The 26,177-nt window shown below is 48.9% G+C and overlaps 1 protein-coding gene across 12 annotated transcripts in view; it reads left to right on the forward strand.

The window, feature by feature from the left end:
• Positions 1-24,808, forward strand: part of Hpcal1 (hippocalcin-like 1) — a 101,195-nt gene extending 76,387 nt beyond the window's left edge. For 6 of the 12 annotated variants that reach the window (XM_030246813.1, XM_030246815.1, XM_030246814.1 and 3 more), the window contains 4 exons: positions 78-163; positions 19,011-19,412; positions 20,409-20,514; positions 23,971-24,808. In XM_030246813.1, the coding sequence (XP_030102673.1) occupies positions 19,035-19,412; positions 20,409-20,514; positions 23,971-24,068 (582 nt within the window). In that variant the 5' untranslated portion in view covers positions 78-163; positions 19,011-19,034 and the 3' untranslated portion in view covers positions 24,069-24,808. Of the gene's footprint in view, positions 1-77; positions 164-19,010; positions 19,413-20,408; positions 20,515-23,970 lie in introns of those variants that run through there. The other 6 variants (XM_030246818.1, XM_030246817.1, XM_030246819.1 and 3 more) reach the window with 4 other exon arrangements.
• The last annotated feature ends 1,369 nt before the right edge of the window (positions 24,809-26,177 follow it).

Consider the following 26,177-nt stretch of genomic DNA (forward strand, 5'->3'; position numbering starts at 1 on the left):
TCTTGGGGCAAGTGAAGGGATGTTGTGAGCTCACCCAGATGCCAGTGCCCCACGTGACCTGTGGTCTTCTTTCCCAGGGGAATGGTCTAGCAGCTTATCGAGCCTGTGCATCATCCCCCAGCAGTTCTGATCCTGCTCTGCTTTGGCCTCCATTTGGCCGTAGGTAAGTCACCGTGAGGCCAATAGGCCTACAGAGCATTAGGACTGTGGATGGAAGGGGTGGCATTTGCAGAGACTGTGGGTTCAGTCTCTTCAGTGATCTCAGAGGACAGGTCAGGAAACTGAGGCTGAGAGGTAAGAAGAACCCTGTAAGTACAAGGATGAGCCAGGCCTACTTAACCATGAGGCCAGCATCACCACCATTGTTTCAGAGATTGTGCATGTGTCATGGTTCTTTCTAATCCAAATGGCTGCTCCCTCAAGAGGTCTGCAAGATGCAGAGGCAAATGTCAAGTGGTACTTCTGTCCCTGGTTCTGGTAAATGCAGCTAGTTCCCTAGAGACTTAGACCAGCAGTTCCCAGCAGACCTGGGAGTGGCTGGGTTTCCCCTCCCCCCTTCCCCCCTCCCCCCAGCTCCAGACACCCAAGCTCCTACAGCATTCATAGAGGGAATTTCATGGCACAGGGTGTCCTCAGGACTTCCTGTTGGTGGAGTTCCTTTCTGGCCCTCATCTCCTGGAGGGAGAGGATATCTCCTGCTGCCTTTTTCTTCACTCCCCCACATTCCATAGACATTCTGTCCAGGTTGTCAGTGAGTCTGAAGGAGATACCCAGAAAGAGGCCATTGTCTTCAGGTCCCCTCAATCGAAAATAGACACAATGGAATATGGTGTGCAGTGCTGAGGCTAAAGAGAGCAGTTCCTGAGTCTATATGACTGAATGTCACCTGCATACATGCCTCCAGGCCCCAGGCCTTTTTCTTCACTCCCCCACATTCCATAGACATTCTGTCCAGGTTGTCAGTGAGTCTGAAGGAGATACCCAGAAAGAGGCCCTTGTCTTCAGGTCCCCTCAATCGAAAATAGACACAATGGAATATGGTGTGCAGTGCTGAGGCTAAAGAGAGCAGTTCCTGAGTCTATATGACTGAATGTCACCTGCATACATGCCTCCAGGCCCCAGGGTCCTCGACTCCAGATGCCATCCATGCACAAGTGCATGGTAGGGTCCAGTCAAGCCTGGAAACTGATGTCTGGAAGCTGGAGCAGACAAAGAGGTCAGAGGAGTACAAGTTCTAGCCTATAGTGCCTCTTCTCATCCTGAGGCCCTTGGATGCTTTGGTGTACACCCAGTGACTCCTCTGTAGCCAAACACACCTTACCACTGAATGAGGAGAGTCTGGGTCAGACAGTTCTTCCTTATCTGAGGTCAGCACTTTGCCATGGTGTCAGAGGTCAGAGGATTCTCAGTAGAAAGATCCCTCTGAAGATGTGCACCTCCTCCATTCCCACCGACCTGCCTGTGGATGAAAGCTTGTACAAGTCTAGGGCACAGCCTTGCTGCCAGCTGTCCACCTTAGCAGGCAGTATGGCTGTGCTCAGCATGTATTAAGAATATGCTCTTTCCCCAGTAAGCTTGAGGGCTCTGGCTTCTAATGGCAAAGAAAAGCAAAGTAAAGCCTGGGCCTTGAACTCATTATAATATTGGAAAAAGTAAAGCTGGAAAGAGGTTGGGCTTAGAAGGTTGTGTGTAGAGGCTTCCCTTTTCAACAAAGTATTCCAGGAAGGCTAAGAGATGTGAGCACCGAGAGAGCCTGAAGAAGATGTGGGAACAAAGGTCCAGTGGCAGCTGTAGGGATGGAGACAGAAGCAGTGGAGATCTGTGTGGCCAGAGAGGATTGAAGGATGGTTTAGGCAGATGGGGGTGCAATGAGTCACAGCCTGCAGTTCAGAGCTCAGTGTGTACTGAATGACAGCTCTGGGGTTGTAGATAATGACCTCTGTTTAGGCCTCAAAGATCATCTGTGTTGCACAGAAAGGGTTCTTTGGTTAACAGCTTCTTCTAGAACAGCGTCTTTCAACCTGTAGATCTTGACCTCTTTAAGGGTCACATATCAGCTATCCTGCATATCAGATATTTACATTATGATTAGTAATAGTAACAAAACTACTGCATGAATTGGCAATGAAAATAATTGTATGGTTTGGGGTCACCACAACATGAGGAATTGTATTAAATAGTCACAGCATTAGGAAGAGTAAGAACCACTAGCTCTAGAATATTCTGGGTTAATGGCTGGAGATTGGGTGTGCTATAGGAGAGAGTAGTTTAGCTGACCCACCCTGTAATGATCCCTACCTAGAGATGACCAGCGTGAAAACCCTAGGTAACATCTCAGGCAGCAGGCCATCTTTCCTGGAGTAGATTCCTGTGGGGAGTGTCCTGGTCAGAGGGTAGGGTGGGAAATCTTTCCTGTGTTGAAAGTCAGGGCTTATTTTTAGGACAACAATGACTTGGCAGTATCAATGTCCTCTCTAACTTTATCTCGGGAGGTTTTGCCTGGAGAACAGTGTTGACAGCTGTGAGAACACACACAGCTACAGTGAGTGCACTTGTCCCTCTGGTCCACAGTGGAATTCTCAGAGGTATGGGAACCAGTGCCCTCACAGGCTGTTGGGGAAACCTACCACCTCCCCTCTCTTGACACTTGCTTTAGATCAGATTCAGTGTGAGCTGATGCCCTGGGCCACTGGTCAGCAAAGCCAGCTTGGATCTTGGCTAGCTGGAGAACAATTTAACTGACAGTCACCTGGGTTCCTTGATCCTAACAGGGACTCCTTTGAGAGCTTGTCCATTCCTGTGGGCAAGAGGTCTGGACTCTCTCAACCAGAGCTGAGCCAGCTCAGATGCCTCCCACTTAGATCCTGGCCTCTCCAGGTGGGGTCCATGTCAATCCTTTTCTTCCCTTTCCCGTGGCTCACCCTGGATACAAGTTCCTGAGTTCCTGGAACAACCCAGATTTCCAATTTCTCTCTAGTTGATCTTTTGAATACTCTTGGACTTCCCTGACCCAGTGTGTCAACTTTCAGGCTAGAAATACTGAGGACACATGAGACCCTCAACAAATGTTTCACTGTCTGCAATTGCTGGGGTCTTCAGGTCTCCAGAAAGCCCGCTCTTTGGCTGGAGTTAATACTATGGCTTAGAAAGGAAGGACTGAGGGCTTGGGATACATAGCATAGCTCAGTTGGCAGAGTTTACCTAGCATGCATGAAGTTCTGGGTTCCATCCCTAGCATGAACTGGTACATACATACACACACACACACACACACACACACACACACACACACACACACCTGTAATCCTAGCACTTAGGAGATGAAATCAGGAGTATCAGAAATTTAAGATCAGCCTCAGCAACACTGCATGTTAGAGGCCTGTTTAGGAAAAGTGAGGCCCTGTTTAACAAAAAAGGAGCAGGGGTTGGTGGGGCAGGCTGGACCAGATTCTACAGAGTGGTACAGAAGCATGGGTGAGGACAGTGCCTGTGGGCTGCAGAGCCACTGTCAATGGCTGGGTCTTCAGGGATCCAAGGAGTGCCCAGGCAGCTTGTTCCCTCCCTCCCTAACTTCCTTCCTCCCATGAAACAATTACTGTGGCCTTCCTGTGTTGTCTGTTAATTGGTCATGAGATCCGTCCCAGCTGTGCCCTGGGGAACTGGAAACCAGCCGTGTGCCCTGGGGGTGGGGGTGGGTGAAAGGGGAGCAGTTGGTTCATCTTGAAACTCAACCTCTGTGTCCTCACCCTCTGCCCACCAGCTGCCTTGACACTGTATTTGGCAGAATGGGCACAGGCTCTATGTTGAAGGAAAGGACCCAGGCCTCTCTTGTGTAGCCAGCAGTGAATATCTTACACAGCTTTGCATGCCCCTTGCTTTGCTCTGGGAGTTCACATAGTAGGTCTTCAATTAATGCTTGTTATTAGAGCTTTGCTTAGTAGGTATGCAGTTAATGCCTGTCACTGGGGCTTCACATAGTAGGCATTCAGTTAATGCCTGTCACTGGAACTTCATAGTCAGGTTTCTGCATGGCTCCCAGAGGCTCCATGCAGAACCTGTGGCTTCTGGCCCTGTGATCGCAAGACTCAAAATGGCCAAAGGTAGCTTTTCTGAGCTTCCCACACCATTCCTCATAAACGTTCCCACCTGGACTCAAGACTGTAGCTGCTGGGGTCACTGAGGGGCCATCGGCACATCCCACTCCCCTACCTAGCATTCTCTGCAAGGAAGGGAGGGAGTGATGATGGTTTAATGAGCATGACTTCTGTTCTTACTTCTTCCCGAAGACATTAGCCACGAGTCAAATAGCTTGTGAGCAATTCCCTGGAGGTTTTCTTTTGAGCTTAAAGAAGAAGAAGAAAAAACAAAACAAAACAAAACAACCTAATTTGTGGAGTGGGTACAGAAGCTATACTTGTAGCCCCCAAATTCACAGGGGTCTCTTGCCCTGAGGACAGATCCCTGTGTCAATACATAGCTACCTCATCTAATATTTAAGGTGACAGTTCTCTTGGTTGACTTCTGCCCAAGGCATATTATTAGAATGTGGCCGAAGCTCATTCACTGGGGGCACATGAATTCTATTGCTCCCATTCACTGGGGACATCATTCAGTCAGGGACCTGGGCAAAATGTAGCTTTCTGCTGTCGACTGGGAGCAGTGGACCTACCAGCCAGGAGGGTGGGAAAAGAACATTAATGTCTCTGAGGGGAAAGAGCCCTCTCATGTACCCTAGCAGACTGCTCTGTGGAGGAGTCGCATCTTAGAGCTGGGGTCTATCTGCTCAGGGCTGCACTGATCAAAAGCCTTTCGAGAAAGTATGTGCTTCAAGAAGTGCCCTCCCAGACCATCCTGAGGCTGGCAATGTTCAGGATATCTGGGCTTGTGCAAGTGTTTGAATCTGTCATTACAAGTGGGTATAGATCCCAGGCCTTTACATCTGTTGCTTCAGGTTTTTATTCTGGTTTTCACCCAACTTGAACCAACCTTCAAGAAATGAATCTGAATTCCTTGGGTTTGATGGTATTTATTTCCTCTTTCTTTCCCTAGCCTTCCCTCCTCCCCACACCCTACATCATCCGTTTCTCCATTCCTCTCTTACTCTTCCTTACCATCCCAGACTGCTCCGTGTTGTTCAGCTCCAGTCTACACTGTTCTGTTATTGTTGAGTAGTAGTGTGGGTTGTGAGTCCTTCATCGTCCCCCTTAGTGTGCCTGGAGAGGTAACAGACCCAGAGTTGGGTAGCAGAAACAGGCTTGCTGACAGTGGTCTCCCCTAAAATCTGAGCCTATGAGCTCTTGAAACTTAGCAGCTGTGAGGGGCCCCTGAGTCTGACCCTATGAACTGCCACTCCCGCCCCCAGGTAGATGTACCCCAGGTAACACATGTCTGCTCTCTCTGTTTCATAGTGACTCGCCTCTGAGCACACTGAGGCTTCCTCTGAGCATCCATCTTCCCTGTCCACCAGTCAGCATCTTCTCCATCTGCCCAGGGTTAGGGTCATTCGCTCAGCACATCTTCAGGCCAAGTCCATGCATACTTGGTAAAGGTGGCTGGATGAATGAATGAGCAAAGGACTCATATTCCTGTGTGTAAGAATAGCGAGTTCCCAGGGGGGATATCTTCCGGAGTCCTGTGTGGTGCTCTGAGGAGTCCTCCTTCTAACAGCTCTTCCTCCTGGGCTATCACTGAGGCCAGGAGGGATGGGAGCCTCTGAGTAGTCAGTGAGGTAACACATCACGGTGTTAGGGGAGGGGACTTGGGGTGTGTGTCTCTAAGCAATGTAACACATATAACATGATGTGTGAGTCACTGCCTGAGGGTCCCTATCCCTCACACTCCTATTCCTAAGCAGTAGGCATGGACTTCCCAGGATACCTGCTGCCATGAGAGAAGGGGCCTTCCTCCTCCTGAAACCCCACCCCTGTGTCTAGCAAGCCCTTGGTGCTTGGGCCCCTGTACTAGACCTGCCCCTCAGCAACAGGAGCCTCTGCGGTCCCTGCCCTGATGTCTGCCTGGCTACATCCTTCCTTCCCTCCCCTCTTTTCCTCTTTGAAGTACAGGAGTTAGGATGTCACTGGCCCTACCCAGGGATGCTTCCAGACCACAGTGACCCCAGGCTCTCTGCCAGCACAGGACACAGTTTTTAATGCCACTGCAGTAGGTATGACCTGCAAGAGAAGCTTTTCAGGTCGGTGGCTTCCCTCCTCACAGGGTGCTGTACTCAGATGGAGCTCATTGAGGAAGCCTGTGGTCTTTCACAGTAAAAGTCCTCCAATGTCCCCACCGAGCATTTGCCTGGTGGTTCAGTTTCTCTGTCTCCTCATAGCTTCTGTTTCCCTTCCTTTCATAGAAATAGGCTGTAAACTCCACACACAGGGACCTTTGCTCTTGGTTTACAGCTAAGGAGACAGGACTCAGAGAAATCAAGGTAGCAAGAACATATGACTAGAAGGGAAGGCTGTAGGCAGGGATTGACCCAGGGACCACCAAATCTGCATGTCCCATTGCAGCCTGACACAGTAAACTGCAGTTCCTTTTAGAGAGGGACACACATAGGCTCAGTCAGGAGCAATGAGAGATATTCTACCCTGCTCTTTGCGAGGCCTGGCTCAGCACCCCTGGGTTACTGCTGGACCCTCCCAGGAGTGTTGGGTGCTGGCCACTGGCCAGGGCAGCCTGAGTCATTGACCATGCAGAGCCAGTCCTAGAGGCCCCGTGCCATTTCCCCTATCCACTGGGGAAAGGCCATTGCTGGCTTCTTGGCCTGCAGCATCAGAACATAGTCCCAGCCAATCAGGAGGAGCCCATGTGTGAGTCATTCCATAGCTGGCTCAGGAACCCCAAAGAACCTGCTGCATCCAGCCGGTGGCCAACGTGCCAACCTGAGCCTGGGTGCTGAGCAGCAAGGCAGAGAAGCCCAGGCTGAATCCATCCCACTACAAGTGACTGCACAAGACGTCCATCTGTAGAGGGACTGGGGGAACAAATTGGAGGCCTCTAAACCTAACCTGCTTGCAGTAATTTCTTACATATCCTTCAAAAGAACACTTACAGCATACTGTCTTCCAGTAATTTCAGCAGACTGAGGAGTGTGTTAAGTTCAAGGCTGGCCTGGGTTGTATAGAAAGACTCTATCATAGCCAGATGGTGGTGGGGCACTCCTTTAATCCCAGTACTCAGGAGGCAGAGGTAGATGGATCTGTGTGAGTTCCAGGTCAGCCTGTCTACAGAGCAAGTTTCAGGACAACCAGGGCTACACAGAGAAAGCTTGTTTCAAAAAAAAAAAAAGACTGTGTCACATGAAAACGGGAGGGGGAGGGAGAGGAGGGAGGATAGGCTGGAGTTGGCTACGACTGTTGGTAGAATGCTTGCCTAAGATTCACCGAAGTCTAAAGTCTGTCCCTAAGTGCACCACAAATGCATGTGGTGGTGCATGGCTCTAACCCCAGCCCTTGGGAAATCGAGGCAGGAGGATCAGGAGTTCAAGGTCATCGTCCTTTACATAATGAGTTCAGTGTCCAGCCTGGGATACATGAGACCCTGTCTCAAAACCACAGGTGTGGACTCAGCCCACAGGAAGAAGAGTGTATAACACAGGTGTCTGTCCCTCTGGCTCAGCCTTGAGCTTCTACTGTATAGTCAAGCATCGATTGTATCCTGATATTTTGACTTGCTAATTCCCTAAGGTTTCTATAAAGCTGGACATTAGGTGAGGAACGTGAGGGCCTGGATCTGCCCTGTCTTTCATGTCTTTCCAGCTATCCCCATTGCCAGTTCCTAGTCTGCTTGGGTTGGTCGTCTTGGTTGTGCTCCATGTTAGCTGGCTGACCTCTGTCCCTGTGGGGATACTATCACTTCCTCATTGGGCAGCTGTTGTGTGCTGCAGGGCAGTGAGTTCTCCTTAGCTCTGGCCCTGGCACACACCCACACATTGCTTTTTGCTTTCCCCCATCCACCGCTGGGAACTGGCTGCCCAGATGTCCTGCTGGTCCCATACAGAAGCAGGGGCCTGTAAAAGGTCTGGTCTGGTGATGAGCATCTTTGATGATAATGACCTCATGGGAGGGAACAAAAAGCCTTACTTGGGACCCCATAGCTAGATTGCTGTCCAAAAGGAGGGACATCAGCATCCGGCAAGTGAATACCCCTGGTGTGACACATTCCTGAGTGCCTATTCTACTGTCACTATTGTGCCAGAATGGAGCTTTCTAGAAGACTAATTCACCCACATCCCTCACATTCCTTCCTGAGTCCCTAACCCTGGAGGTCACAAAGTGTTTGAGCCTTCAGGATAGGAAGAGTCTCTTGGGCCTCATGCTGAGTCTTTGAAATGTCATGCAGCCCCGATTCACAGTTATAAACAGTGTGTGTACCCTGCCTTGTTTTGGGGCACTGTGCGGGTTCATGGTGGCAAAGTATTAAATGCAGAAATGCAGGAAGCCGCAGTCTGAGAGGTGGAGTGCTCCCTGTGTGTAAGCATAAGGACCTGGGTTCAGATCCCCAGCACCTGTGTAAAGCGCCACATATGTCCTTGTTTGCTGTGACCCTGGCACTGTGGGATAGAGACAACAGGAGCCAATTCTAGGGTCATTCTGGCCGTCTAGTCTAGACAAAATGGTGAATAGTACTCTCTAGGTTCAGAGAGAGGCCCTGACTCAAAAACAGGGGCAGGACTCTGAGGCCTGTAGAGCTGGCTCTCTGCTTACGAACAAGTACTCTCTTCCAGAGAACCTGAATTCAGTTAACAGCACACACATCTGGCTCTGTGAGCCACCAGTAACTTCAATTCCAGAGCCTTGACTTCTTCCCGCCTCTCTAAGCACGTGGCATACATACATACAGACATACATGTCAATAGAAAATTTTAAAACTTTTTTAAAAAGAAAAAGATATCTGGGCAGTGGTAGCACACACCTTCAACCCCAGCACGCAGGAAAGAGGCAGGTGGGTCTCTGTGAGTTTGAGGCCAGCCTGGTCTACAGAGTGAGTTCCAGGATAGCCAGGGCTACAGAGAGAAACCCTGTCTTGGGAGAAGAGCAGAGTAAAGAAAGCAAAAAGAAGGAAAAAACATTCTCATGTCAACCTCTATATCCTGCATGGGAAAGCATGCCTGTGTGTATGTGTATAAAGGTGCATGTGTGTGTGCATGAGGGTACATGTGTGTGTGCATGAGGGTGTGTGTGATGGTTTGTATATGCTTGGCCCAGGGATTGGCACTATTACGTGTGGCCCTGTTAGAGTAAGTGTGACCTTGTGAGAGTAGGCATGTCACTGTGGGTGTGAGCTTTAAGACCCTTATCCTAGCTGCCTGGAAGTCAGTATTCTGCTAGCAGCTTTCAGATGAAGACGTAGAACTCTCAGTTCCTCCTGCGCCATGCCTGCCTGGATGATGCCATGTTCCCTCCTTGATGATAATGGACTGAACCTCTGAACCTGTAAGCCAGCCCCAATGAAATGCTGTCCTTTGTAAGAGTTGCCATGGTTGGTCATGGTATCTGTTCACAGCAGTAAAACTCTAATATAGTGTGTAACACACACACACACACACACACACACACACACGAAAAGGGAGTTCAGTGTCTGATCTGAGGAAGTGCTCTGAACAACGCAGGACCAGAGTCTGAAGGTAGATGAGAATTGATGCTAATCCTAGAGGTTTCTTCCAAGAGAAAGCACATACACCCAAGGACTGACCCTCTCTGAAACAGACAGCAAGAAGGGCAGAGAGGTGGAGGAACTGCAGATGCAGAGACCCTGGGGCTGAAACAGACTTACCAGGGTCCAAAGAGGGGAAAAAACACAGTAGTGATGTCCACAAGTGTAAGTCTTAACAGAAGGTCAGAAATGCCATTCAGGATGTTGGGGAGAGTGGCCATGGAGTCTGGGAAATCTGCCCCCAAGGAGTGGTGGGATGTTTGTGTCTGAACAGGCTGCAGGGTGTGAGTAGGAGCTTCCTGGGTGACTGGAGTGGGTGTGACCCAGATGAGCCTAGCTTAGTGAGGAGAAGTCACCCACATGGCTCCCTTCCTGTTATAGTAGCAGTTTCTGTTAAGAAAAAAGTTCTTGGGATTTCCTGTTCTTTTCTCCACCTCCTCTGGTTCCCCAACTCTTGTGGGGCCTCTCGGGCTTGGGAAAGAGCAGAGGGAGAGAGGTCTGGCAGTGCAGGGTGGGGCTTTCCGTGCAGTCTTGCCAGCTGCCCCTCTTTCTCCTTTTACATTGCACTTTTACCTTGTTGCTTAAGTTTTATGCATATGGATTAATTTGTGTGTGATGGGCAAGTGATCCAGTGAATGTACGTCAGAGGACACAGCCTCTGGGATTCAGTTCTCTCCTCCTACCACGTGAGTTCTCAGGCTTAAACTCAAGTCATCAGGCTTGGTGCCTGGTGCCTTTACCCAGGGAGTCATTTCAATCGCTCTGCTGCCTTTATAAAACAACAACAACAACAACAAGAACAACAAAACAGTCATTGATGCTCTGGGGAGTTGGGAGTTTGAGCTCTTGGGGTGTAGCTTGGGAGTCAGGAAGGGTTTGCAGTGACAGTGCCTTGACATGGGACTGTGGCTCAGATGGCAGGCTGAGGTTGCATGCTGGTACCCAGTAATACCCTATCCTCCCTCCCATAGATCTCACTGTGTAGCTGTGTGTTGTCCCACTCAGAAGAGGAGGGTACCTCTCTCACTGTAGCCTTCAGCCTCCATGGCTGGGGTCAGGCTGGCTTCTCCAGAGAGGTCCAAGTATCACTGCAGCCTAGGTCTGTGGACCTGAGGAGGACTGTGGGATGGGAACTCATTATCTCTCACTCCCTGTATCAGTGAGTAAAGTGATCACCGGATGCCATAGGATGCTAATTGCTGTGAATAGGATCCCTGTGTGGTGGCATCAGCTCCAGAGTCCTTGGTACTGCCCAGTGCTGTCCACAGAAATACGATGACAGCTACGTTCATATATAATATGATATTTTCTTACAACCACATGGGAAGAGGAAAGAGAAATGGGGTGAACAATGTCCACAGCCTGTTGGTTCTAACCCATTGTATTCCAAATGGGCCCAAATCCTATATATTTTACCCTAAGGACTTACTTGAATTTAGACTAGTATTTTTCAGTCTTCTAATGCTGCGACCCTTTAATACAGTTCCTCATGTCATGGTGACCCGCAACCATGAAATTATTTTTTTTGCTACTTTATAACTATAAATTTTGTTACCATTACAAATCTTAATGTAAATATATGTGTTTTCCAATAGTGTTAGGCAACCCCTATGAAGGGTCCTGCAATCCCTAAGGAGCTGGGACCCACTCATTGAGAAGCTCTGGTTTAGACCTACTATGCTTTCTTGACTAGTTTAGAAATTGAAAGGGGTGTCCCTGGAGGGCTAGGGAATGTGCCAGTCTTCGCCCTCTAGTGTCCGTCCATCCTTAGTGCAGCTTGGGTGGCTCCAGGTGCATCTCCTGCAGCTAATGGCCATTCTGCAGAGGGCTGCACTGAAGTGGAGGCTAAGGCTGTTTGAGTTTCACCTACAGCAAGAAGGAGGAGGAGCGGGGGAGGAGGAGGGGGGGGGGGAAGGTAGAGGAGGAGGGGGAGGAGGAGGAACAATAATATTCTGCTGGTCACTGTAAGGAAGAGCACAGTTGAGGCTGATTTCCCCCTGCCACCTTCTGTTCCACCTGACATGGAACAGGCTCTCCATCAGCCAAGTCCAGATGGCCTGTTGAAGTTCAACTTCACAGAGGATGCACCCAGTCTCTCCTGAGTCCAGGACTTCATAGGGATTTGGTACCCACGTCTCCCACCACCTTCTTTCTATGTCTAGCAGTCCTTGAGGTTTGGCAGTCTGACTGATGAGATTGCTGCGTGGTGGGATGAACTGTACCATGCGTGTTCCTAGCCAGCACTGAGCTTTGGTTAATGGGACATTGGAGCTCCCAAGGGCCTTTCCCAGCGACAGCACAACTGTGCTGTTAGCAAAGCTTTTTACTCACAGTACCAAGCTCGGGTTAAATATTTCCACAGAGCTTCCCAGCTACTTGTTTGGTCTTTCCTTAATTTACAATTCAGTGTGTTAAGGACAATAAGACCCTGGGAGGAGGCTTAGGAGCTGTTAGCTCCCTCCCCCAATTCCCATTACTGAGAAGTCACATGTCCTCCATGCTCGGAGGCTGTTGTCTGTCAGATCTTATCCCTGCTAAAATATGAAGTGGGAGGTGGCTGTGTGATCCCCAGGGACCCTCATTCCTCGCCCCCTAAGAAGATGAAAGTAGGGCTGTCTGATCAATGAAGCCTGGGTTAGTCTGATGCTAGGTAGGTATTTCTTCAGGGGAGCAGGCACAGTGATTTTTCTGTCCCTGCATAAGCATTCTTTTTTTGCCAGGTGTTTTCCCAGACAGCTAAACATCACTAAGGCTGGCTCGGTTGCTTAATGAATGACAGAGGGGTAAAGGGGTATGTACCACTGAGCCTGTCACACATCTTTGCTACTGTCTCAGTGCTTCCAGAAGAGCTAAAATGAGGTCCCTTGTATTAAATATTTTATCCAGGTCTCTGTTAGGCATCTACAGGCAAGTGCCAGGAAGCATCTATGAGGCCGCCAGCATTTGTGGGCTCCACTTAGCAGGTTCATGAAAGTGAGCATTAAGAGATCATGGCTTTGACAGCCACTTTATTGGCCAGCAGCTTCTTTGGGTACCAGCTAAACGCACCTTGGAACCTCCTTGCCTCTCAGGATGTTAGCAGGGAAGGGGCCCAGGATAGATCAAAACCCAAAGGACAGAGCCCAGCTCTAACCTAGGTCTTTTCTTTCTGAATGGGACTCATTCTGCTAACTCCTAGCTGAGCCACGTGAGACCGCTTACCAGTCCCTGGAGGCTCTGTCATCTTCTACCATCCCCTCTGGGCCTTCAGTTTTGACTCTAAATGCCATCTTCCTAGCCAGACCACCTAATTCTCCTGCCTAGGAATGTGCCATTGTAGTGCAGGGCACTCGAGAGTAGGGACCTCAATCCAGCATGACTCAAGCATCTATACTTCAAGAACCGAAAAGATGCAAAACACTGGAGCAGGTCCAGACTGCTTACTCAAGTGTGGGCTTCTCTGTGAGCCACCCTCTCAAGTGATGGGGTGTATCTGTCAGCCTAAGCTTTCATGTGACAAGAAGGAGGCTAAGGTGAGGGTGGGGGGCTTTCTGCTGCTGGGAGCCTGCTTTCTTGTCCTCCCTGGGAGTTCTTTGGTTAGCTTGCTCTATGACTGTTGGTCCTCTCTCCCAAGTCTCTTTACTGAATCTTCGTCCCCTTTGGAAATGGAAAGGGGGGGGGGTCACTGTCACTGACTGCACTGGGCTGAGAGTTCCTATTGGTCAGGGATAGCTGCTGGATATTCAAGAGTCTCAGCAGCACTTAGCATTGTAAAGGTGTGTTTTCCCATCTGGGTGTAGTGGAACATGGCAGGGCAGGAGGATTCTGCTCCATGGAGTCCCTCCAGGAATGGGGCTTCTTTACACAGAGCCTTTCTTTACTGGAGTTTCAGGAAAAAGGCCAATCCTACCCTCTCTTCCTCCTTATCTCATACTGCTTATGCCATTGGTCCCAGGTGCTTAAGATGGCCAGACACATTCCTATTGTCACAACCCTTTCTTTGAATGACATTGCATGCAGGAACAGATCTTCAAGCCATTGCTCCTCAGAACCAGATCCTGAGGCTCAGACCCTTCCTTTTCCCTTTTCTACATCCCATGAACCCTCAATGCCTCATGGGTAGCCCTGAAACATGGATTGAAGGCTCCCCGGTGGTCTCCATCCTCCTGATGCCTTGTTCTTTGCATTCAAAGATGGTCACTCGGGATCATCTTGGAGGCTAGATATGTCAAAGTTCTTCCTGCCTCCAAATTAGTATTAGTACATCCTGGGAACAAGGGCATCTGTGTGTGTGTGTGTGTGTGTGTGTGTGTGTGTGTGTGTGTGTGTTTACTATAACCACAACAGCAAAAATATCCAAAACCAATGCAAAGCATGAATTCTAATTAGCAGCCTGATACCAGGGAGGAGGTAAAGGCTGGGCAGAGGCACAGCCCTGTGTTCTGGAGCTCCCACCTCCGAAATATTTGGTAAGGAGCAGATCTTCAAGCCATTGGGAAGGGAATGGGAAATAAGGGAAACGAAGCCTCTCCTCTAACACCTCCAAGGCTGTCTGCACTGCAGCCTCCTCCTGGCAGATATCTGCAGAGCAGGTACAAGGAGTTTGGTATTCTAGTAGCATCTGTTAGATGATAAATCACAGACACAGCAGTGATGTGTGTTCAGTGAGGTGAGTGGATGCTGCGTGCGTGAGCTGGAAACCAAGGGTCTGTGGCAAGGCTGTGGGGTGCGGGGCTGTTGATCATGAAGAGGACACAGGGCTAACTATGGGGGCAATGCAGCTGTTTCCACACTGTACTCTCTGGGACTGTCATACTAGCACAATCCCATAGCTGGGTATCCTGGAGTCAGGTCCTGGCTCACTTAGGAGAGGTTCTGCAGTTCTCTGATGGTCAGTTCTCTGGTTAGCAAGATGTATCTGATGAGTGAACTCCAGGCCAGAGACACGTTGTAAGTCTCCCTGTGTTAATGGTTCTTTAGTGAGGACCTTGTAGCACAATCCCATAGCCGGGCAAACTGGAGTTGGGTCCTGGCTATCTTAGTAGAGGTTCTGCAGCTCTCTGATGGTCAGTTCTCTGGTTATGAAGATGTATCTGATGGGTGACATTTCTAAGTGGACTCCAGGCCAGAGACATGTTGTAAGTTTCCCTGTGTGAATGGTTCAGTGGTGAGGGCCTTGGAGCTACATGGCTTCACCAGGTCTAGGTCTTTTCTCTCCAATACTAGTATTTGAGCAGAGGATCCCACACCCCCACTCCACAGCTCGGTCCTACCTGGCTTCTCTACCTTTCACCTCCTACCACCCCAAACTCTGCTCTGTTTTCTGGGGTCCCCCATCCACCTTGTCTCACACAGATGCATCTCCTGCCTGAAGGCCTCCTGAGGGCCTGCCACTGACAGAGACATCCAAGCAGCCACTTTCCTGGGCTCAGCTCATTGTCCCATCTTCTAGGTACTCCAGTTCCCTTCTCCCTCCCCTGCTTTTCTTTCCTCCCTCCCTCCCTCCCTCCCTCCCTCTCTCTCTTTCTTTCCTTCCTTCCTTCCTTCCTCCCTCCCTCCCTCCCTCTCTCTCCCTTCTTCCTTCTTTCCTTTCTTCCTTCCTCCTTCCTTCCTTCCCCATCAATATTCCTGGACTATCCCCAAATATCTCCTTTTGCAACCTTCTGTCCTGGTCCACTAAGGGATTCTTTGGACCAAACATCACCAGGTGTACCACCCTCCCACTGTTGGCTGTCCTATTCTTACCTCCACTTCCGTGTTCCCAGTGTGGCTTCAATTTTACGAGTGTCTTGTTAATTGATTTTCCAAAATGAATTACCTACAATAAAACTAGGGCATTTCTATCCCTTCCCAAAGAATCATGATATGGTCTTACTCTGTGTTGGGGTGTGGATTAGAGCCCTGGGTAGTGGGCTCCATGGAGAGCAAGTAACTGTTCATCTGTATGCTTATCCTAGGCCTGTGGTGACCCCCTCAGCCACCAGCAGTCTCATTTGTCCTCTTAGGGCAGACTCTCTGTGGCTGGAGAAGTTGGTATTGTGGGCTTCTGTTCAGAGCTGGATATAGCTAGCTTCTTGTGGTACTTTTGGCCAGTACTGGCCACTCTGTCAAGCTCAATCTCCAGTGAGGCAGGGAGAGGTTGCCTGACTTGTGGCTGAAGCCCAGGCTGTAGGTGATAAGGAAAGAGGACACTAAACCTTGGTAGAAGCAAGGCTGTGAAATAGGAAGTGAGTGTAGCAAGAAAACAGAGGATCTGGCAGTCAGCCATCACCGGGGGATTTGAGAGGGCCTGCGCCCCTCTGTATATGCACTCCAGGACCATAGTTCTGCCTTTTCAGATTTGTTTCTTGTTTTTGAGACAGGGTTCTCTTTCTGTAGACCAGGCTGCCCTGAGCTCAAAGTTATCTGGCTGCCTCTGCCTTCTGAGTGCTGGGATTAAAGCTGTGTGCCAGTGGCAAGGTTTTGTCTCTATTTCTTGTTCCTGAAGCCCCTCCCAGACAGGGCTTAGCCTATAGTGTTCTATCAACTCGGAGGTTCTTAGACATGCCACCAGTCAAGAGATAGAGGCTGGGACACTATGATTTGGGGATGCTTCTTCTTTGAGTAGAAAATAAAAGCTAAGGAGAATGGGATCCTGGAGAGAGGGCTCTTGCTGTTCTTGCAGAGAACCCCAGTTCAGTCCTGTTCCCTACACCCACATGGTGGCTCACAACTTCTGTAACTCCAGTTCCAGGGATCCTACATCCTGTTCACAACTCTGCAGGTACCAGGCACACACACAATGTATTATATAACAAGAAAACTCTTGTAGCATACCATATAAGTAAATATTATTAAAACATTGAAGGAGAAAAAAGGAAAGGAACATGTGGACACATTTCAACATCTTAAAACTGCAAATGAGCCAAGCCCGGTGGCTCACACCTGTGACTGCTAGACAGGGGAGGCAGGAAAGTAAGGGTACAGGTCGTCCTCAGCTACATAGTAAGTTTGAAGCCAGCCTGAGCTACATGAGACCCTGTCTCAGAAAACAAATAAACAAATAAAATTACAAAGGAAAACACAACAAAAGGGCCTACAAGGTCCCTGTCCATCCAGCCAATTCCCCACTTCAGTCAACTTTACCATTTTCTGTAAGTTCTTCCAGAGGAGGCCTCCACAGACAAAGCCATCTGACCTTTTCTCAAAGATGGCAGCTGTCATCATGACCCTTGTGCATGATCTTTTTCCATTAGTAGATCTCTCTCTATCTCTCCCCCGCCCTGTGTGTGTGTGTGTGTGTGTGTGTGTGTGTGTGAGAGAGAGAGAGAGAGAGAGAGAGAGAGATGGGGGGGGGTTTCTGTGTAGTCCTGGCTATCCTAGAACTTGCTCCGTAGCCCAGGCTAGCCTTCCTTGAATTCCTATCTGTCTGCTTCTGTCAATGAGTACTAGAGTTAAAGGCATGCACCACTACTTCCCTGCTTGTTCTCTTTCTTTTAATATAATTTTTTGAGACAGGATCTAGTGTAGCCCAGGCTAGCCCTGAATTGCTATATAGTCAAGGATGATCTTGAACTCCTGATCCTGCTGCCTCCACCCTCCAGTTCTGGAATTACAGATGTGTGGCACCCGGCTACCTGAGTTGATGATTATTTCTGATCAAGATACTGTGGACATTTGAGTTGATTGTTTGTAAAGGGGAGGGCGTGTTTAGATAAGTAAATGTGTGCTTTGAAAGGCAATATTAAGCTGCCGTAGTTCTATGTTGAACAAGGAACTTTAAATATCTCCTAGTCGTGTAGATAAGTAAATAAAATATGTACATAGAAAGCTAACAGCCTGGGAAAGATGTGAAAAAGACAGGGGAGGTAGCAGGTAATACTGAGTGCATGTCTCATCTTCCTTAACAGGACCTAGCACCTAGTGCTTAGAATTCATAAGCCTCTGAGCAGTTCAGAGTGATTTCCTTTGGGACTTGGGTAGAGGAGATTCACCCACACTAGTTCTTCTTCACATTTCAAAAATAACTGAGCTATGCAGTGTGTTATTGTGAACGAAAGAAACCAAAATTGAGGTAGGAAAGTGAACGAGTATTAATGTCCAGTGGCCAATCACTGCAGGATCTCACACTTGGGGCTTGTGGGAGACTGCAGTGGGTGTGCTGGCCAATGGAGCAGAGTCCTAGATTTCCATTGGGGCTGTTTCAGCTGTTAACATTCATATCAACATTCACAGACCGATTGATGCCAATTCTAGATCTCCCTGGCAGAACAATATCTCATAGGAATAATAAAGAGTGGGGACTCCCATAAGGTTCCCAGGTGTCTCTTCTAGGGTTAAAAACAGCATGGTGTGTGCTGGTAACTTCTCCCAATCCATTATGTGGAGGGGGACAGGGAGGTCTTGGGGGTAGGAATGGGGTTGGTAAATGTCATTTATAAAATTAGGGTTGCTTATAAATGAAGTTGAACTTTCAAAGGCTAAAGCCATGTTCCTGTTCTCCGGTATCATCCCTGAGTCCACTCAGGATGGGAGTCAACCTAGTTCTAAATTTACCCTAGCTGTGTTAGCTAAGAATGTGAACCACTAGCATCTGCCTATGCAGGCGTGATTTATTTACTACGCAGCATCAGCAAATGTATCTGTGACAAGGAAACAAACACACACACCGAGTCCCCCACGAGAAAAAGAACTAGCTGTTCAAAGCGAAGAGTCAGGATTGGGTCCATAAGACCCCTTTGCCCCAAGCTGATGAGCTGAGGGGTTTGTCTTGATCCTGCCTCTTGTTTAACCCTTACAGGACATTTGATAAAATTTCATTCCACTGATTTTAGGTTGTCTCTCCCTGTCCCCTTATACCACGATTTTGCATGCATGCTCCAAGTAGACTGTATTTAGCCATTAAAAGATATTCTTTCTGTCTTTCCTAGAGTGTTCTGGCGTTTGCCATGTTGTATAGAACCATTTTGTACCTCCTGAAGAGAGCCATTCAGGAAACGCTAAAAGTCGGAGCTTGCACTGTCATGGTCTTGAGTTCTTCTGGCCCAAAAGTTCTCAACCTGTGTGTCACAACCCCTGTGGGGATTGAATGACCCTTTCACAGTGGGTCACCTAAGACCATCCTGCATATTAGATATTTACGTTATGACCCATAACCATAGCAAAGTTACAGTTATGAAGTACCAACGAAAATAACTTTATGGCTGGGGGTTCACCACAACATGAGGATCTGTGTTAAAGGGTTGCAGTTTTTGTAAGGCTGAGCACCACTGCTGTAACTGATGGCACTGGACATACAAAGGATGTTGCTTAGCCAGCATCGTGGTAGGGTGTGATAGGAAGCCAGACCTTGGGTCCCAGGCATCCACAGCTTACCTTGTGTCTTGTCCTTGCAGGTTTAGTCTCCACTGCCAGCTGCCATGGGCAAGCAGAACAGCAAGCTGCGTCCTGAGGTGCTGCAGGACCTGCGGGAACACACGGAATTCACCGACCATGAGCTTCAGGAGTGGTACAAGGGCTTCCTCAAGGACTGCCCCACTGGCCACCTGACTGTGGACGAGTTCAAGAAGATCTACGCCAACTTCTTCCCCTACGGCGATGCCTCCAAGTTCGCTGAACACGTCTTCCGCACCTTCGACACCAACAGCGATGGCACCATCGACTTCCGGGAGTTCATCATTGCTCTGAGTGTGACCTCTCGGGGCAAGCTGGAACAGAAGCTCAAGTGGGCCTTTAGCATGTACGACCTGGACGGCAATGGCTACATCAGCCGCAGTGAAATGCTGGAGATAGTGCAGGTACCGGCACTTGGCAGGGCCAGGAGTGTGGGGTACACAGAGAGCGCAGGGATCCAGGACCCCCATCCCGGACCCCATAAACCAGGTCATTCCTTGGCCCACTTGCTGGTGTACAGGAGTGGAGGTCTTTGCAGAGAGTAACAATAAAAGCCAAGCATCTATTGATTGCTTGCTGGACATCAGGCCCCAGCTGAGCTCATCTGTAAGGTTTATTCACACAATTCTATGAAACAGGTCTTGTGGCCTTGTGGTCTTGTGGCAGCCTAGCTAAAATGGTAAGCCCCAGCCGGGTTCAGTGAGAGAGAGAAAAGGGAAGATTGTGAACACCGGTATTGCTGTTTGGCCTCTGCAAGGGTAGGTGTTCATCTGCACACATGTGTATAACATACACACATTAGCCGTCTATAGGGCTTCCTATAGAACGACACAGTAAAGGATGAGTCAGCAGTCAGTTCTTCACAGGAGCGATGCTTATGTGCACCCTGCATCCTTCCTGCTCCATGCTCTAAACCATCTCTGTATTTGGTCCAGTGAGCTGACTCTGTGGGTAAAGGTGAATGCTACCAAGCCTGGCAGCCTGGGTTCGATCCCTAAGACCCACATGGTAGGAAAAGAGAACCAGGGTCCACAAGTTGTCCTCTGCAGATTCAGGACCCATGGGGTGGGCAGGGCTCACTGTATTTCCCCTTTGACCTTCCCTCTGGGCTTCCCCAGCTCCCCACCAAAGATCCTTTTTCAGACAGAGCTATGCTCTCCCCACCACCCCCACTCTCCCAGCTCAGGAACCCTCCATTCTTCTACGCCCCAGCTGTATCCTGTTCTCTTGAACGTCACTTAACCTTTCCTGGCTCCCTTTGCCCAGCACCTTGTCTGTGAGACTTGTTCTGATGAGAGAAGGGTCCTGACTCTGCCCTGTCCATGCTCCTTGGTTAGCTGAGCGAGGACCATAACTCACCCTCCATCCTCCAGAGCACACTCACAGATGCCCCTTTGCAGGCCATCTACAAGATGGTGTCCTCCGTGATGAAGATGCCTGAGGACGAGTCCACGCCCGAAAAGCGAACAGACAAGATCTTCAGACAGATGGACACAAACAATGATGGTAGGAAACATGTCAGGAGTGAGCAGGTGGGGTGGGAGGAGGGGTTAGGAGAGGGGATGGGGGTGGGGAGAAGGGAGCAGATGTACCTGTGAAACTGTTGATGACACACAACACCCTGTGCCCTATGCAGCACTGCCCCTTTCCAGCCCACTTGATTCAGCTCTCCTGAAGGGAGGGAGACTAGAATTCAGGGTTAGGGGCACCTAGCCTGCAATCTGAACCCTTCCAATGGCTTTATAACCATGGGCATGTCAGTAGACCCTCTGAGCTGTAGTCTTCATCCGTGTTGTCTGTCTGAGTTAGGGTTTCCATTGCTCTGATGACACACCATGGCCACAAGCAACTTGGGGAGAAAAGGGTTTATTCATTCACAGTTTCCACATAACAGTTCATCATCAAAAGCAGTGAGGGTTGGACTCAAACAGGGCAGCAACCTGAAGGCAGGAGCTGATACAGAGACCATGAAAGGGTTGCTGCTTACTGGCTTGCTCCCCATGGCTTGCTCAGCCTGCTTTCTTATAGAACTCAGGATCACTAGCCCAGGGTTGTACCACCTACAATGGGCTGGGCCCTCCTCCATCAATCACTAGTTAAGAAAATGCCTTCTGGTCAGACATGGTGGCACTTGTCTTTAATCCCAGCTCATAGGAGACAGGAGGCTTTCTGTGAGTTCAAGGCTAACCTGGTCTAAAAAGTGAGTTCTAGGACAGTCAGGGCTGTTACATAGAGGAACCCTGATTAAAAAAACATAACAAAACAAAAAAGGGGGGATGGAGAGAGAGAGAGAGAGAGAGAGAGAGAGAGAATGAATGAATGAATATGCCCTATAGGTTTTCCTGCAGACATTTTATAGAGACATTTTCTCAAGTGAGGCTTCCTCCTCCCTGATAACTAAAGCTTCTGTCAAGCTGACATAACATTAGCACATGTTGACAGAAGGAGTGGTCTTACTATTTCTACAAGTATATATGGGAAGGGGAAGCAGGTGTACTGGTGGCTGAGAGGTGAGACACTGTGAATCAAGGGGCTTTGAGTCTTGGGATTCTGAGAGGCCGCCCAGGCCATCATCCTGGGATGTGAGGCACCTCGGATGCTCATGGGGTTCATCAAGCATAGAAGCCTCATCTGCCTGTGGTCATCGTATCTAGGACTGTGAGGTCCTACCACAGCTGCAAAACAGCAGGTCTCAGGAGGAGGCAAGGTGGTGAGAGGTCACCAGGACATGCCCTGTGTCCTCCTGTGCCTTGGCTGAGTTTCTCACAGGACCTCAGCAAGGGTGAGGTAGCTGCACGGTGAGTTGATCCTGCCCGTCCGTGACTTTGTAGAGCCAAGAGTGATTGGCTTTTGTTCCAACACGAAATGCAGCATTTAGGCAAGAAAAGGCTCCCCGGGTTGCGCTGAAATTAAATGTACGCAAATGCACAGGAAAGAGCAGTGAACAGCCTCCAGTGCTCTGTGCAGGTGAGCTGAGGACAGGGCTCAGCGGGACTCAAGGCTCCCGTGGAACTGTAGACAGCAAAAGCTTTCCAGACATCAAGGAAATGCTTTTCAAAACATGTCCACACACAAAGTAATGCAGCCTCTTGCCTGGTGCTGCCTTTCAGCCATTTTCTAAAGTGTTCTTTACTCTCTTGTGTACCGTGACATGGAGGCTTGTGTTCCAACAGACCAAACTGAGGCTTGCCCACTTCCCAGGCCTGTCTTTCTTCTCCGTGAAATGGGGATAAGCCCACTTGAGTGGGTGTGAGGCTAAAGTAGCACTATGCTGGTGGGACACTTAACATGGAAGGCCATTGTTTCTGATTGTCAAAGTCAGGACCTTCACCAGTTTCAAAATGGAGACCGTGTCCCCACTGTGCACTTGTCCAATTGTTTGTGTCTGGCTATGGAGGCCACTGAGCACATAATCTTTCCTGTAAGCCATGGGCCACTTGCTAGCACTCAAGAGATGAGAAGTCAGGGCTTTCAGAGAAACTGGTACAGAATAGGACTAGAATAGGACAGCAAAGGTGGATAGCTCTCAACATCTGAAGCTGGCAAGAGTCTACACTAGGGGGCGCTGTGATAGTTTTAACTGTCAACTTGACTCAGTTTAGAATCACCTCAGAAGTCATTAAGATTTAGTATTTATTTTCTACATGAGGGTTTGCCTGAATGCATGTTTGTGTAAGACATTAGAGGCCAGGAAAGGGCACTGGGTCGCCCTGGAACTGGAGTTACAAATGATTGGGAACCACCCTATGGATGCTGGGAACTTTATCCAGGACCCTCTGCAAAAGCAGCAACTGCTCTTAACTGCTGAGCCATCTCCCAGCACTAGAGGAGTCTTTTTTGCTTGTTGGTTTGTTTTTTAGAGACAAGGTTTCCCTGTGTAGCCCTGGCTGTCCTGGAACTTGCTGTTTAGACCATGTTGGCTTCAAACTCAGAGATCCACCAGTCTGCCTCCTGAGTACTGGGATTAAAGATGTGTGCCACCACTGCTCAGCTCAGAAGAATCTTAATGAAGAATTATCTAAATCAGTGGTTCTCAACCTATGGGTTCCAACCCCTTTGGGGAATCAAATGAACTTTTCCCAGAGGTGGCATAAGCCCAACAGAAAACACTAATATTCAGATTCAGATTCATAACAATAGTGTAATCACAGTTATGAAGTAACAGTGAAAATAATCTTTTGGTTGAGGGTCACTACAACACAAGGAACTGCATTAAAGGGTCACAGCATTAGGAAGGCTGAGAACCATCAATCTAGATCATGGTAGCCTATGAGTATGCCTGTTGGGGGTTGTGTTGTTGGTTAATTGATGTGGGAAACCCCATTACTATTCTCTAGACAGGGGGCCTGAACAGTGTAATAAAGGGAAAAGAAGAGTATCAGAAAAAAGTGCAGAGTATCATTATGAGCCAGGTGCTCATACCTCTATTCTCTCTGCCCTGTGAGGTTTTAAAGCCTTGACTTCCTGAAGTGATGAACTGTAACCTAGAAGGAAACCAAAGAAAACTTCCTGCCTTAAGTTGCTTTTAGTTAGGGGATTTTTATCACAGTAACAGAAATGTAATTTGACCTGCAGCCATAATTTGTCCTGTCTCCCCAGCTGCCCCAGATCGTGGTGGCTCTCCAGGTCTCTAAGTGTGGCTAGCAGCTTACTTCATGCCATAGAGTTCATTACCAAACCTCATGACTTTTGCTCCATCCCCACGACCTACACCTTGAAAGGAAAACCTGCTCTTACAAGTTGTCCTCTGACCACATGTGTGCCTCAACATGGCATGTGTGTATGTGACAGGAGGAGAGTGAGAGAGAGAGAGAGAGAGTGAGAGAGAGAGAGAGTGAGAGAGAGAGAGAGAGAGAGAGAGAGAGAGAGAGAGAAAAGACTGGACATTGTCCATTTTCCAGAGGGCTCCAGACTTTAAGCAGAGCACTGACTAATCCTACATCTCCCGCTTCCATCCCTCAGGCAAACTGTCCCTGGAAGAATTCATCAAAGGTGCCAAGAGCGACCCATCCATTGTCCGGTTGCTGCAGTGTGATCCCAGCAGTGCTAGCCAGTTCTGAGGGGAATGGGCTTTTGGACATTTGTGAGAAACACAGGCTTGGCCTGCCATGTTCAGCTTTGCTTGTAAAAGTGGATTCCTCCGTGATCTCTCCTGCTCTCCCAGGACCTGGGTCCAGGCAGCAATCGCACCCTCCTGACCTGGCCAACTGTGGCTTCCTCCTCCTCCAGTTCAGGCTGGCTCCTTCCAATGGTTCAAGTGTTCTCGGCTGTAGGGCTCCTTCCTGCCCACAGAGGGCCTGGCGGCCCTTAAGGACACCAGACAGGACTTTTCAGTATCTTACCAAGACCAGCTAATTTATTCTATGATCCCAGATGACTTTGTGAGGATGAAAAAGATGGAGAGTAGACAGGCAAGCCCTTCCTGTGCATGGCTCCACCTCCCTTGTTCATTTTCTCTGACCAAAGCCGCTTGCATGTATATACCGTGGTATCCTTACTTTTAATATATGAGTTATATGTACGGTGAGATGGACTATAATGTTCAGCCCCTGTATTTAATGCCTCTGACTGCCTTTGAAGCATGGTCCCCTGTGGCCTGTGATTCCCCCCACCCCCAAGTCTGGCTGTGCTGTGATATTTATGCATTCATGATTTGCCTGATTCCACAGGAGATACATGCATGCCCAGGGCTGTGGACATCTGCCTCCGTCCTGTAAATGCAGGTGTTTCTGTGTGCTCTGTCCTTCCTGTCGATTGGTCTGGCATATTAAAATGATCAAATAAACCAAGGTCTGTGAGTTTCCTGTGTTGCAGCATTCACCCTGTTCATGGTGAATCCTGAGCAGAAGTGGGTCCCTCTTCTAACTGCCACTATGTCTAAATACATTCTATGCCTGTTCTACAATATCTGCCTAATGCCAAGAAAGCCTTGTGAAAATATAGGATGACTGTTCTTGGCAGGTCTGACTGTGACACGCTGCCTCCCTCCCCACTCCTTCTGTGGTTTAATCAGCAAGGTAGCAGGAAAGCCAACTTCAAGAGAAAGGAGTAGGGTCAGCAGCAGCAGCAGTGAGGGGGAAGACCTGGGCTCTCATTATCCTCTTCTGTGATCATGCCTATGTCTGGTCCCTAAAAGTGCTTCCATCATGAAGATGTTTACCTCTTGTACCCAGAAGTCATCAGGAACCAATATGTATCTCCCGATTCCCATGTCCCCCATGTCTTAGTTAAGGTTCCTGGTGCTGTGATGAGACACCAGGAACAATAGCAATTTGGGGAAGAAGTGTCTTATTTCACTCGCAGTTGATAGAACAGTTCAGCAACAGTGAGGGCAGGAACTCAAGCAAGATCAGTATGTTCTCTTAATTGCTGAGCCGTCTCACCATCCTGGCTTGCTTTCTTACACAGCCAAGAGATGGCACTACCCACATCAGTCATTAATCAAGAGAATGCCCTCACAGACTTGCCTACATGCCAGTCTGATGGAGGCATTTTCTCTGGAGTTTGTGTGCTTGGTTTTGGATTTTATTTTTTATTTTTTGAGACAGGCTTTCATACAGGTTTGGATGGTTTAAAGGTCAATATGTAGATGAGCTGGCCTCAGACTCAAGGAGATCCACCTGCCAAGGCTTTTCTCAACTGGGGTTCCCAGATGACTCCAATGAGGCTGCACCTTTTCCAATGGCCTCCTGGCCTTGCTTCAGGGACTCTGACCCTGCTATATGGTGCCAAACCTCAGTTTCTCCTTATGACACCCCTGACTCTGCAGCTTTCATGCTGCCAAAACCACTACACTATGGGAAACACATAACCAAGTTCAGCTGCCAGCCTGAGATGCAGCCTTGCCCCTGTCTGGAGTCCAGCTGCTGCATGCTTGACCCTGGAGAAGGGCTTCCCAGAGGAAGTCACCTCGCTCAATGATGCTGCTCTCTCCTAAGTCACAACTGATTTCTCTACCCCAAATGACCAATATTGTCTCACAAAGCAAATGTTTGCTTCAGTGGTGCTAGTCTCTTGTTAATCATAGCTGGTTCTTCAGTCTCAGCTGATCAGAACCACAGGCTCTGAATATACAGTGTCACACAGATGGCCCTCTGCTTCCCTCTGAGAAGAACACATGCCTACACATACATACACATACATACATATTACTGCACATACTCAATGCA

This window comes from Mus musculus, chromosome 12 (genome assembly GCF_000001635.26).
Source record: "Mus musculus strain C57BL/6J chromosome 12, GRCm38.p6 C57BL/6J".
In the NCBI taxonomy this organism is placed as follows: Eukaryota; Metazoa; Chordata; class Mammalia; order Rodentia; family Muridae; genus Mus; species Mus musculus.